The sequence below is a fragment of the Nilaparvata lugens genome, chromosome X (genome assembly GCF_014356525.2).
Source record: "Nilaparvata lugens isolate BPH chromosome X, ASM1435652v1, whole genome shotgun sequence".
NCBI classification, from domain to species: Eukaryota; Metazoa; Arthropoda; class Insecta; order Hemiptera; family Delphacidae; genus Nilaparvata; species Nilaparvata lugens.
In genome coordinates this window covers 65,961,677-65,976,357 of record NC_052518.1, presented here as the reverse complement: position 1 = coordinate 65,976,357, position 14,681 = coordinate 65,961,677, and the positions used below count along the sequence as shown (strand labels likewise).

The following is a 14,681-nucleotide window of genomic DNA, read 5'->3' as shown; positions in this document are numbered from 1 at the left end:
TTGTAACACATAAGTTGACGAATTGTATAGATATAAAAATTGTTAATGCTTAACAATTTTTATATCAGTCCAATTCCCCAACTTATGTGATACTACCATTACCAAATTTTTACAATTTTTGTTGAACTCTAAAATTTTTTCCATGCTCATGCAGGAAGCAAATCGTTGCGGTAAATATACCTCACACACAGATTTGCTTCCTGCATTGCTAATTTTCAAAATAACTTGTCGTCTGTGTTTATTGGTATGCTCCCTCGCGCTGATAATGGGGTAGGGAGCATCCTCTTTCAACTCTCTCAGTGACACCCAGGGTTTGGGTACAGGCTGATTGATGAGTTGGACAAAGTCCATCTCCCTCCTCTCATCCTCCTCTGCCCTCTCTACTTCCTTCATCAGGAGGACAAGCGATGACTCGTTCTCCATTGCAGCATGTTTCTGTTGAAAAATATTTGATTAGTGTCTTATTTGTTTCAGATCATCATCAAATCAAATTCGTCAAATCATACTAGAGAACTTGATCAATAGATTCACTACACAATCTCAAAGTGAGTAATAATTTATGCATGAGAGATTACTTTAACAATAATATCTCGTAATTCAATTGTATCTCTAATCAGTTCAAATAATATTTTCTTGCTATCAAATAATTTATACATGAGCGATTACTTTAAACAATAATATCTCGTAATTCAATTGTATCTCTAATCAGTTCAAATAATATTTCCTTGCTATCAAATAATTTATGCATGAGCGATTACTTTAAACAATAATATCTCGTAATTCAATTGTATCTCTGAACAGCAAATAATATTTCCTTGCTATCAAATAATTTATGCATGAGCAATTACTTTAAACAATAATATCTTGTGATTCAATTCCATCTCTAATCAGTTCAAATAATATTTCCTTGCTATCAAATAATTTATGCATGAGCGATTACTTTAAACAATAATATCTCGTATTTCAATCCCATCTCTAATCAGTTTAAATAATATTTCCTTGCTATCAAATAATTTATGCATGAGCAATTACTTTAAACAATAATATCTCGTAATTCAATCCCATCTCTAATAAGTTCAAATGAAATTTCTTTGCTATCAAATAATTTATGCATGAGCGATTACTTTAAACAATAATTCTTTGCTTTCAAATAATAATAATCAAAGACATGTATGTGTACAGATTTTTTCCAATGATTGATTGTTTTATAAAAAAAAAATCTGTACACATATAAGTTAATAATATCTGTTGAAACTAACCTTTGTTTGTGAGAAGATTGTCTCGTCCTCATCACCGCTAACCTCAGCCTCATCAAACACCAACCTCCTCCTCTTCCCCTGCTTCTGCTTCATGTTGTTGTTGTTGGTCAGAGTTGTTCGCACCACACATCACGGTGCCCAGGTAGCAGCTGGACCCAAGTGTTGAACTGGACTGTTATCCAGCACAATCTCCCCCAGCAATGGTGGTTCCACGGTGAGCGGAGAAGGAGCAGGTGCAGCAGTGGACCCCTCGGCAGCAAGGGCAGCTTTCTGTTGCCAGTAGTTGAGGATACGCTCATGTGGTAGTGGGCTATCTGGGAGGATGAATGAAGATGAGGTTGATGATGATGACGAACTCATCTCGTATGATGAGTGAAGTAGAGTATACTCGAATCTGACTTTGATGTAAATGATAATTCTGCTCGCTTTACATCTGTTTATATACCACACATTTCTCTCTCTGTTCCAGGCCTGTGTGAGTGAGAGCCACACGTGTTACAAGACGAAAAAAATTCTCCCCTAGGACTAGGCATGGAGCAGCACCTGCTGCTATATCCTCCCACATCGTTATCAAAATCATTCAGATTTGTAAGTATTCTCTCCTATCATAAAAAACCGTTACAATCACTCAAACATTCTATATTTTGAATAGCATCCCGCCTCTTGTGATGCTTATTGATTTCTAATATTATCAGTTATTAAATATTTCATTGTTTTTACAGCATTGGAGTGCTCACCTCACAACTCGGCTTCCGATGTCATAAGCAGTTGAGCTCTCGTCAAGGCAACATACCTGAGAGGTTACCACACAATCCGAAAAGGAAGCATAGCCGGATAGCCATCTATACCTGCACATCTATAGCCGAGGAGATACCTGTCATTCAGACATCAACCAACACATGTAAGTACATTTTTACTTTGATTTTATCCTCTGAGGGGAGTCAGAGGAGAGGAAAATTGTCCTTGGAGGGGAGGATTTTTGTCCTCGGAGGGGAGGAATTTTGTCCTCGGAGGACAAAAAACTGTCTGCTGCATGCATGCATGCATGCAATTTTAGCTCATCTTTACGATGTGCTTTATCTGGGTAATCTTCTCCTCCCCCTTCTTTCTCACACTCTTCATATAAACAAAACGGTAAATGTATTACTTTTTCAAATGGATTTTCAATAATATATTTGCAATAGACACATTGCAGATAGTGATTTTTATGTAAGAAATAACTATTTCTCGCAAAATAGTCTGCTTTATCAGATAATGATTTACAATAGTCACAATGTAGATGACAATGATGATTTTCAAAATACTCTCCTTGAACGGATGAATCTTCTACATGATTAAAAGTTAAATATCTTTCTTCATATTGACGTAGAATATTATTATCGAAATTCTCCTCTTCAATTGTTATATTATATTTCCTTCTCAATGCACAGTTCGGACTGTACCTTGCATGTTCTATTGCTGTTATGTCACTTTCTTCCCATTTTCCCAAATAAATTGAACAAAATACACAGCGCGCAATGTCTGGTACACATGTGAATATAAATCCCTCTTTCGCCATGTTTTCTGCCGACAAATGATGAGAGGATTTCATCCATCTTTTATCAAAAGTTAATAATCTTAATCTTTCATGCAACATTATCTGTTGTTGAGATAACATTTTCACACAGTGTTCTTCTACCAATGCTAATTCACAATTGATTTAAAAATATTTATTTATAATATATGAAGACTACATGGCATGTATTCCAGCGCGGTCCGCCATCATATTAACATCGAGGATCCCGAACAAATCAGCATCGAGAATGTGCTCGAGAGATCGAAACGACGCATGTTTTCGACATAATTAGGGACCATGTGGTATGGCATGATGGCAATGTAAAATGGTTCATTGTCTTGAATGTTTTATTGTATAAATTAGTGGTGATGGATGATGGGGTTAGCGAGTGTGTCTCATCTCTCGTCAATCTTCATAGTTACTTCAACATAGCGCTAAATGTGCTTGGGTATTATGAAGATTTTAATGATCATTTCATGTTGGCTATAAGAAAAATCCTGTCATCTTTTGACAACTTTGTTCGACATGGCAGCGGTTGAGTGTTGAAGAAAATTGACTCACTGGATGTGAATGTGATTAAATTTAATCTAATATTCACATCCAGTTTCATTCAAACACCCCAGTTTCTTAAAAACAAACATTGCATTATAAATGTCAAAAATCTGTCTGATGAAAAATGCTTTTCATGGTCAGTCCTCGCATATTTCCATCAGAAACCAAAGGACTCACACCTGACTGTAAAGTATTTGAGCAAGTTTGCTCACACACTAAATTTACACTGTAAATTTTCCGGTGACGACACGCAATATTAAGAAATTTGAAATACTGAATCCGGATATTGCAATTCACGTCATTGCGTATGACAACAAAAAGTTTTTCCCCTACCGCATGAGCATTTTCCCCACTCGTAAGCACCAAATTAATCTTTTAATGCTGAAAGCCGATGCAGGAAAAATGCATTTTCCTTTAATTAATACCGCGAATGGGAAAAATGGATTATCGCATCTTCTCTCTCACCTTTCAAAACATGATGGTCAAGTACACATTTTTAATTTCTGTTTTCATAGATTTACATCGACCAAATCTAAGAATTATGATGGCAAAGCAAATTTGATGAAACATGAGCAGCTTTGTTCCAAGTTTGAATCACAGCGTGTTTCATATCCTAAACGCGGAGACACAATTAAATTTAAGAAACTAGATGCCACATTGAAGAAAAAGTATACCATTTACGCGGATTTAGAAACTTACGTTGTTAATATCGATAATAATGATGATGATGAATCCGATTCCGATGAAATTACTCATATCTATACAAAGAAAACAGCGCGACATATTCCCTGCGGGTATTGTTTTGTTGTTCTCGATGTGAACAGGGAAATCGCTTATGGACCTGTACTCCATAGATCGAGTAGTTTAGATGAAAAAATCATGGAGAAATTTCTTCAGGAAATTACAGATCTCGGTGACATTTTGTATGAGGATATGAAACGTGAAATTCCGATGCAACATTTATCCGAAAGTCAAGAGTGTGAATTTCAAAATTCGGTAAACTGTGGGCTTTGCGCCGAACCGTTCTTAGACACCGATATTAAATGTTGTCACCACGTGCATGAAACTGGAAATTACCTATGTGTAGCCCACATTTCTTGTAATTTATCAGCTTGTACTCCGGAGTACATTTTGTGTTATTTTCACAATTTCTCCGGGTTTGATTCACATTTCATTCTGAAAGCACTCGGTAAATGCAAAAAAGAAATTTCCTGCATCGCAAATACATTAGAGAGATTTTTGGCACTTTCAGTAGGCAAAATTGAATTTTTAGATTCCTATAAGTTTATGAACGAATCCTTGGAAGTATTGGTGCGTAATTTGGTAGAGAGTACAGACATGGAAAAGAAGTTCGAACATTTATTTTCAGTGTTTCATGACCTGCCACGTGAACACAGACATCTCTTGTCAAAAAAAGGAATATATCCTTACTCATACATGAGTTGTCCCAAAAAATTCGCGGAAACATCACTTCCTCCCATCGAATGTTTTCATAATGATTTAACTGATACACCTCTGTCTCACAAAGAATATGAGCATGTGCAAAGAGTGTTCTCAACATTCAAACTGAAATCGCTCAGTGAATATCACAATTTCTATTTATGTTTGGATGTGTTGGTATTAGCAGAAGAATCTATTTGGTCTACGCTTTTTAGCTCATACGGCCTTGATGTCACTCATTTTGTTTCCCTCGTGCACTTCACCTGGAATTGTATGTTGAAGTACACTAAGGTTGAACTAGAGTTGATCACACATCCTGACATGCATCTCATGTTTGAGGCGTTGATGAGGGGTGGGGTCTCATTTATCGGTAAACATTATTGTGAGGAGAATAACAAACATCTACCTGAGACTTACGACCCCTCAAAACCGAGTAATTATCTCCTTTATATTGATGCAAACAGTTTATACTCGGAAGCCATGAGTCGAAACTTACCTGTTGGAAATTTCAAATTCCTCACAGAGGAAGAAATTTCCAAGCTTGATTTCGCGAATTTGGACAGCAATTCAGAAACTGGATATGTAATAGAATGTGATCTCAAGTATCCGAAAGAGTTACATGATAAGCATGCCAGCTTCCCACTCGCGCCTCTCCACCAAACACCTCCACACGAATTGCTGTCAAACTATCAAACGAATGAGAACGGTCAAACTGGAACCAAAAAGCTCATGAACACACTTTTTGATCGTGAAAAGTACATTGTCCACTACCTCAATTCAAAACTCTACCTTCAGCTCGGTTTGCAATTAATGAAAGTACATCGCTTAATTAGCTTTTCCCAATCTCCCTGGCTGAAAAGCTACATCAACTTCAATATCCGCAATAGACAGACCGAGGAAAAATAAATTTGAAGTATCATTCTTTAAGGCCTGTTGTAATTTGATCTTTGGAAAAACTATTCAATCAGTTCGCAAGCATATCAATGTTAAAATTATCACGGACGAAAAACGATTAGATAAGTACATTTCAAATCCGTTATGCAAATGCTGGCAAATAATTAGTCCGAATGTGATCGCAGTTTTCTCTCGTAAGTTGGAACTAAAAATGGACAAGCCTATCTATTCCGGGTTTTCCGTACTGGAGTTGAGTAAATTCCATATGTACGATTTTTTCTATTGTAAATTACAAAAAATTATACCGTGGGATAGCATAGAACTCTGTATGACCAATACTGATAGTTTTCTTTTAAATGTAAAAGTGGAGGATGTATATCAGTTGATTAAAGAAAATTTGAACCTTTTTGATACTAGTAACCACCCCCCTTACCACCCCTGCTTTTCCATGGAGAGAAATAAAGTTGTAGAAAAGTTCAAGGATGAGACAGCGTCGAAACCCATCCATCAATTTATTGGGCTTCGATCTAAACTTTACTCATATTTAGTATGTAATGAGAATGAAGAACCTGTAAATAAATGTGTAGCAAAGGGTGTACAGACTGGAGTGAAATGTGGAAAACTTTATTTTGATTTATACAAGAAATCGTTGGTTGAACATTGTGAACACATTGAAAAATTCAATATGATGAGATCGTATAATCACACCATGTATCAGATTGAATGTACAAAAATCTGCTTGAGTCCTTATGACAACAAGAGATACATTGCAGAGAACAGTGTGGACACTTTGCCTTTTGGACATTATAGAGTGCCAACAATGCTCTAACTGATTGCTCAGTATGTCCTGTGACAATCATCCAACACCACTTATTTTGATTTCCTGTTGTAAATATGAATATTATTAGATCTAAGATAGCGTTAGAACTTCATAGCATGCCACGTGTCAACTATCCCACTCGCAAATATGAGTTGAAAAGTGAAAAAGACTTGCTCCAAGCCGATCTCATTGTGATGAGCAGTTTATCACGTTTTAATAAAGGTTATAGGTATATCTTAGTTGTTATTAATTGTTTTTCAAAATTCGCATATTGTGTACCATTAAAAGACAAGTCAAGTCAATCTGTATTTGATGCACTCGAACCAATTATTCTAAAAATAAGGGAGTTAAGTTGTTTTAATCAGATCAGGGAACAGAATTCTTTAATTCAAAAGTTAAAGCATTATTGGATAGATAAAGTATTAAACATTACCATGTTTTTAGTGATAAGAAAGCTTCCATAGTTGAAAGGTTTAATAGAACAATTAAAGCAAAAATTTATAGATATTTAACTGAACGTGGAACCAAAAACTGGATAACGCAGCTAGACAGTTTGGTTCGTGATTATAATGCAACAATGCACACTTCAATTAGAATGAAACCTAAAGATGTGAGGAAAAAAGATCGTAATGGTGTTTTAATGTCTTTGAATTCTGCATTCAATAGACAATATAAATTGAAAAATTCAAAACCAAAATTTAAGCTAGGAGATGTTGTACGAATCTCAAAGAAAAGTGTTTTTTTCGATAAATCTTATAACATAAATTGGAGCACAGAGTATTTTGTGATTCATTCTATATTCCCTTCTCAACCTGTAACGTACAGCTTGCGAGATCTAAATGGAGAAGTAATTAGTGGTAGGTTTTATGGAGAAGAAATTAAAAAAACACAATTAAACGAATCAGAGAGACAAGTATACCAATTGAAAAAATATTAAAGCGTGACAAAAAAGGATTGCTTGTTAAGTGGATTGGATTTTCAACACCTAGTTATATTAGTAGAAGTCAACTATTAGATGAAAAATAATCTATTGTAATATCATATTGTAATATCATATTATAATACATTGCATTCACTGTAAATGTCACAAAGATTTAGTGTAAATATGATACGTCTTTATCAAAAAAATGCTTCTCAGTTTCATTTCAATCTGTAGTTTCATTTTCGTAATTTGCTTTAGAAAATCTTTCGCTAAGCCATAGATAAGGAGAAGCAGACCATATGCATTCTCGTAAAGAGGGTGCGGGAGAGAGAGGGACCGATATATTGAAGTGAGAAACTTCTATCAGTTTGCTAGTGCATTACTGCAAAAGGGGAGTGACAGTGAGCACGCATCGACCACATTCCGATGTGATAAGCCATACACACTCAGAGAGTCATGTGGTGAGTGACACACCCCCTTTGATAACAACTTGATTACTTACCTATATGATTAGTTCCTTATCAGATCACATGCTGTACACGTGTCTAACATGAGTAATATCCCAATAGTGAATTTCGACAATATTATAAGACAGAAAGAAATCCCAGCATGGTGTTAAAATGGTAAGTTGTTACCTCATAATGCGAGGATCCTTATGATAGGCTCTTCAGGCTGTGGTAAGACCAATTTGCTATTTAATTTAATTTTTTCAAAGAATGGGTTGAGATTTAAAACTATATACTTGCATACCAAGAGTGAGTATCAAGATAAATATATTTTTTTTAAAACGTTTTTTCCAACATGAAGGATATTGAATTTCATATAAACAACAATTCTGAATCTATACCACATCCAAACAAAATATCAGAATATTCTTTAGTTATATTCGACAATTTACAACTTAATCATGTACCTCAAATAAGAGAATATTTTATTATGGGCCGACATCGTAATATTGACACAGCATATTTAATTCAGAGTTATGGAGCTACGCAGAAACATTTCACTAGGGACAATGCAAATATGATTATAATCTTCAAGATAGATTTATTGAGTCTCAAATTAATTCACAGAGATCATGTTGGAGGAGATATTTCTTATAAAGATTTCAGTAAACTTTGCCATAAAGTTTGGAATCGTAAACCTCATAATTTTGTAACTATTATGACCGAGTGTGGAATTAATAGCGGTAAGTACCGAGATTCGCTTGATACGTTTCTTACCATTCAGTAGAGATTAATTCTTTGTACAGTCATGTTGTCTAAAACACGCAGCAGAAAACTGAATAGAAAGAACGTTGGTTTAATCGATAAGATTAAGAAATTGAGAAGAGTAATCAGTGACAAGCATAAAAGCTTACTTAATTTTGAAAAATGATCGGAGGAATATAATAGGAAAACGCTCTCACCATTGATAGAGCCCATAATTGAACTTGGAAAAAACAAATCTAGTTTCCACTCTAATCATGGTGTAAAACTAAAAAAGGAAGAAGTAAAAGAGGAAGAAGAGAGCATGGAGATTGATGATGAGGAGGATGAGGAGGGGGAGTCGAGTTATGATAAAAGCTATGGGAGTTCAACAGAGAATCTTTTAAGCTCAACTAAATTTGAAAACAGTTTACTTGGTTCTAGTGAAAACGATGAGGTGCTGTCACAATACCTAAAAACGTTTCATGCGGAAAAATTGAATAATTCAATTAGTTATGGAATTTCATATTATTCTAAAGATGATGTGTATTATATTGGAAATCAGCAAGTAATATTCAATAACGGTTATATAGATATTTGTGATGAAAGATTTCATATAACACATGGTTTACTTGAGTTATTATTCAGTTCAAGACCGAATTCAAATCTTTATAATCAGAGAGATCTGGATAAGTATAAAAAAATCTTAACACTTACAGGCATACATTTAGATCGGAGAGGGTATGTTAAACGAAATCAGGAAATTAAATCGCAAATGATTCAGAAATTATTTCCCAGTAAAGAAATTATTGAAAAAAAGGGATGGGGTTTATTGAAATTTGCAAAAAATAATTCTCATGATAGAATTTATCAATACTTTGATAATTTTGACGAATTAGTGGGAAGATTAAATTTACTCTATTCCTCAAAAGCTTCTGGCAACACTGGACATGATGTTGAGATCGCGTCTATAATTGAAGAGCTAAAAGAAGCAAAACTAATTGTTTAGTGTTACAATGACTTTGCATCAATTTGGTCGGATTGATACACCTAGTAGTGCTAATCTTAAGTGCGATATTGACTCGATAACACAGAAAATAATTAAATCGATAAATCAGCAAGGAATCAGCGAAGCTGTGAAATTTTATTTAGATTCACAAATAACCAAACTCGTTTCTGAAAATACTAAGAATATCGGTGTGAGCATAATTGAAAGAGAACATATTCTTAGTTCATTACAAAATTTTAGTGCCAATATTGATAAAGCTATTGCAGAGAGAACTCTAACTTTAGAATGTGCTCTAGGAGAAGTGAAAACTTTAACAGACAGCTTTTCATCCCAGTTGGACTGTATTAACAATGATAAAGTTGATAAAGGTTATTTAGATGAGAAATTAAAAACCATATCAGATAAAATTAAGAATTTGGAGGTCTTGGACACAAACTACCTCAATACTAAATTAAAACAGCTTAGTACAGAAATTTTTACTAAAGTAAATGAAACACACCCATCGCCAATTGATAAGCAATATTTAGAATCTACTTTGCAGAAATCAACTAGTTCTTCATTAACAAAGGAAGAGTTTGAACAATGATTATCTGAAATGGTAAGTGCAATAAAAGCTAATATTATGGATGGTATTGAACAATTCATTACAAAAGATGCTATTGCTATTCTGATTAATCAAATTACAGACAAGTATGCAACTAAAAATGATATAGGAGATTTCATTAAGAAAAACGAGATGGAATCGCTGTGAAAATCATTCGTGATGAAATAGCTGAGGCAATTAAAAATTCGGAAGAGGGGTCTGTTATGAGACTGCAATGTTCAGCTGCATTCATAGATTATCTTAATTTATTCATCCATAAGATAGCTTACGATATTGTCAGCGGGTATGCACGCATTAGCTTTAATATCAATTGGATAGAAGCTAAGCAACATAACCTTTCCGAAAAACAGGTTGCAGAAATGATAACTACAAAAATGGGTTTAGCCCAATATAAAGGCTTTGTATTGTCTCCGAAAACATAAAATCTTGTGAAAGGATAACACTTGGCATATGAGGGAGAAATTTGAAGCACAGTGAACTTTAACGGTTTTCTTGCTAACACATGCTACTTCAAGATGATAAATCAGACTATACATTTTTTCATGTGTATATGATTGAATGTAACAGTGTAGGAGTTATATGAAGGTGAACACTCTTATCTATAGAATTTGGGAAGGGGGAAACATTCACCCACAGGGGGCGTAGCACACACGTCATTTCTCTGGGGAAAGATCCAACAAGAGGGGGCGTAGCACGCACGTCACTTCACTCTAAACACTCGAGCTGACAAGTTCACATAATGTCTCACTATTTTGATTGGAGAAGTTTCAATGAGTTCTCTGTAGAAGCAAATCCACTAGCCGATTGGAGTTATGAATTTTATCCTTTTGATTGGTTCATAGTAACGAAGGTAATATTTGCCGATAATGGAGAAATTCACCTTAAAATTATCGATATTCATAGTGAAGGTGACTTTAAACACACTATTAAGTTACCGAAAGAATATTCAGTGGTTTTGAATGAGGATAACATCAGAATTTTTAATTATCATTCATGGGAATTGAATGTGAGTGGGAATTGCATATTCTTAAGGCAGATTTTGAGCAAAAAAGCTTCCTTAAACTGTCAGTTTATATCTTCTATAGCGGAAAACCTACATCCTATTGTTGCTACCTTGATGCCAATGGCTTGTATGGTTTCTGTATGACGAATTATCTGCCATATGGTGGTTTCAGGTGGTTGATGGAGATGGAAATATCTTCCTTCAATGTATTTAACATTCCAGATGATGATCAAACGGGCTATGTCCTAAATGTGGATTTAAATTACCCCTCTCATCTTCATGATAAACACAATGATTACCCTCTTGCCACAATAAAAGGTTCACCACCTGTAGAGCTATTTTCCATATATCAAAGAACTAACAATCAATGCACACAGAGAGTGTGAACCAAGCTTTTAGCCACACTGGATTGTAGAAAGAATTATGTATTACATTACCAAAATTTTAAACTATATTTGACACTGGGAATGGAATTAACAAAAAATCATCATATTATTCCTTCTAGCCAATCTGCTTGGTTGAAAGAATATATTGACCTCAACACAAAACATTGTCAGGAGAGTGAAAATGTATTTGAATCAACACAGTACAAGAATCTTACTAACTCGATTTATGGGAAATTAATTGAACGTGTTAGAAATAGATTGAATATGAGATTGATTACAGATGAGAAAGAGTATTATCATGCCCAAATGTAAAGCGGTGGAATATGTTTAATGCAAATATGATTGGAGTGGAGTTGAAAAAGTATGATATTGTATTGAAACAACCAATTTATTGTGGGTTTACAGTTCTAGATTCGAGCAAACTAGTTATATATGACTTTCATTATAATGAGATTCTCCAAATGTATGATTACCAAAGGGTGAAAATACTCATGTCTGACACAGATTCTTTTCTTTATCATATAGAAACAGATGATTTTTAAGGATATGAGAAATAATTCACATTTATTTGATATGAGTGGATACCCTCCCACCCACAAATGTTATACTTTAACCAATTACAGGAAACTCGGTGTCATGAAGGATGAAATGTGTTTGCTAATAATAACAAAATTCTCAGGTTTGAGACCAAAGCTTTATTCTTTCTTATATGTGAATAAATCAAATGAAATCACCATTAAGAATATAGCTAAAGGCACGTCACATTATATAATTGATAATAATTTGAAATTTGAAATATATAAGGATTGTCTATTCAATAGGAAGATTCATTATGAATCATCCAACATATTACGTTCATATCTGCATAATGTTTTTGAGATTAGGATATCAAAAATAGCTATTTCCCCACTTGATGACAAATGCTTTATTCTACCCAATAATATCAATACGCTAGCCTGGGGATATAATCAGGTTGAACATCATATTAGACTTGAAAAAGAATTGAATGTAGCAGAAGGAGATAATGATGGAAAAGATACAGAAGAAGTGTTGGTACAGTAAATCCCAATGCAGCAAACTGGATAGCCTACACCATATTGATTGTAATTAATATATGTATAGAAGAAGCGTGGATATGATTGAGACCTTAGTATCCATCTGCTAGTTGAAGAGAGAACAGGATAAAATGAGCAATGTATGAGAGCAGTTGACAAATGAGTTGCGTAAACCTGTCCATAAAAACTTCATGAAAAGGAGTTATGTTCTAAAAGGGGTTAATGACATGTTACAGACAGACCTTATAGTAATGTGGGATTTTGTTGAAATAAATTCGAACTATAAATATATTTCAACTGTTATAAATGCATTTAGAAAATTTGCATATGCTGTGCCGCTAAAGACAAAAACAGCTCATGAAGTGAGTGATGCTTTAAGACCGATATTTAAGAGTAATCTTGGCATCAAGCTATTTTGTACAGACAATGGGAAGGAATTTCATAATTCTCAAGTAAAGGCTCTACTACAACCTTATAAGATACATCACTTTAGTGTCTACTCCAATTCCCATGCAGCATTTATTGAACATTTCAACAGAACTCTAAAGTTGCGCATATATCATTATTTCACTGTAACTGGCAATTATAAATGGGTTAGACAAGATTGTTGATCAATATAATAATTCATTTCATTCAACTATCAAAATGAAACCAGCTGAAGTAACATTGGAACATGAGAAACAAATCATTGCTGAATTGAATAAAAAACACTTAAGAAAGAGTAATAAACCTATTCATCCCAAATTCGGGTTAGGTGATATAGTGAGGATTTCTAAATACAAAAAATTCTTTGAAAAAGAAATAAATTGGAGTTTAGAATTATTTGAAATAGTTGGAGTTCATGCTACAATACCACCAACATATTCATTAAAAGATCTGTCTGGCAAAAATATTATTGGAAGGTTTTATGAACAAGAATTACAAAGAACTCAATTAAATGAATCTGATAGAAATGTTTACTTAGTTGAAAAGGTATTGAGACGTAAGGGGCAAAAGGTTTTAGTTAAATGGTTTGGGTTTATAGAACCAAGTTGAATTGATAAAAAAGATCTTATTTTGAATTAATAATAATACATATGTATTTTTCAGATATGGAGTCACACATTCCCGCAACAATGTTCAAAGAGGGTATTCTATTAGAGCTTCTTAGTAATATTATAACTGAGATGAAAAAATATGTTGGACATGATTTCAAAACTATCTTCAGCAATGTAAAAGTTAATAGAATATCTGAGTGATGATATGTTCGAAGATCATCATGTGGGAAAAGAATTTGCAAGAAAACTTATTAAAGTTTGTGGTATAGATGTTGGATTATTTTATGATGAAAACTAGTTTCAAGATGATATGAAAAGATGAAATTTGAAGGTGAAATGTATATAATAGATTATTTCAGATTATGATGTTTACTGCAAATTTCAAATTGGAAGCTCACCGGTATAGTCTAACAGTGTTATTGGACAATCTTATTGATAGCTTAAAGGATTATGCAAATTCAGGTCTTACATTAAAGGACTATCTTTTGTTTTCAGATGGAAGGGCTAAAAGAAAGTTTGGACATTCAAGATTCTGTTATATGTCAAGAATAGATTTTGATAAGTTAAAATGTGAAGGGAAACACTGTCCTGATGTAACAGATACATGTCCCTTTCCTTTTCTAGCTATAGAAGTATCTATCATACAAAAGCATATTAATGAAAATGAAACTTTAAAATCAGCTGGTGATGATTTTTCTTACAATTTATTAGAACAGTGTGGACTAGAAGCAGGATTAAAAAAAAAGTAATTGTCTGTAGTGATTATACTAATATTGTTATTATATTTGCTTTCAGAGACATGGATATCATAGCTAGCATAATTCCATGTTATCAATGTTGTATGTGTGACATTCTCATGAGTTTTGTTGATTTAATAGCAAATTACAGAAAAAACACTATGTAGACCTTGATGAATTTCTATGGTTTGTGAGACCAGGAAAAAGTGATTTAGAAAGAC

General features: G+C 33.9%; 1 protein-coding gene across 1 annotated transcript; it reads left to right on the top strand.

Moving 5' to 3' along the window:
* Positions 1–1,790: 1,790 nt before the first annotated feature.
* On the top strand, positions 1,791–13,974 carry LOC120354645. The gene is made up of 3 exons (XM_039442015.1): positions 1,791–1,825; positions 1,982–2,160; positions 13,776–13,974. Exons 1-3 carry the CDS (start codon positions 1,791–1,793, stop codon positions 13,922–13,924), a joined length of 363 nt encoding a protein of 120 aa, XP_039297949.1. The 3' UTR covers positions 13,925–13,974.
* Positions 13,975–14,681: the final 707 nt, after the last annotated feature.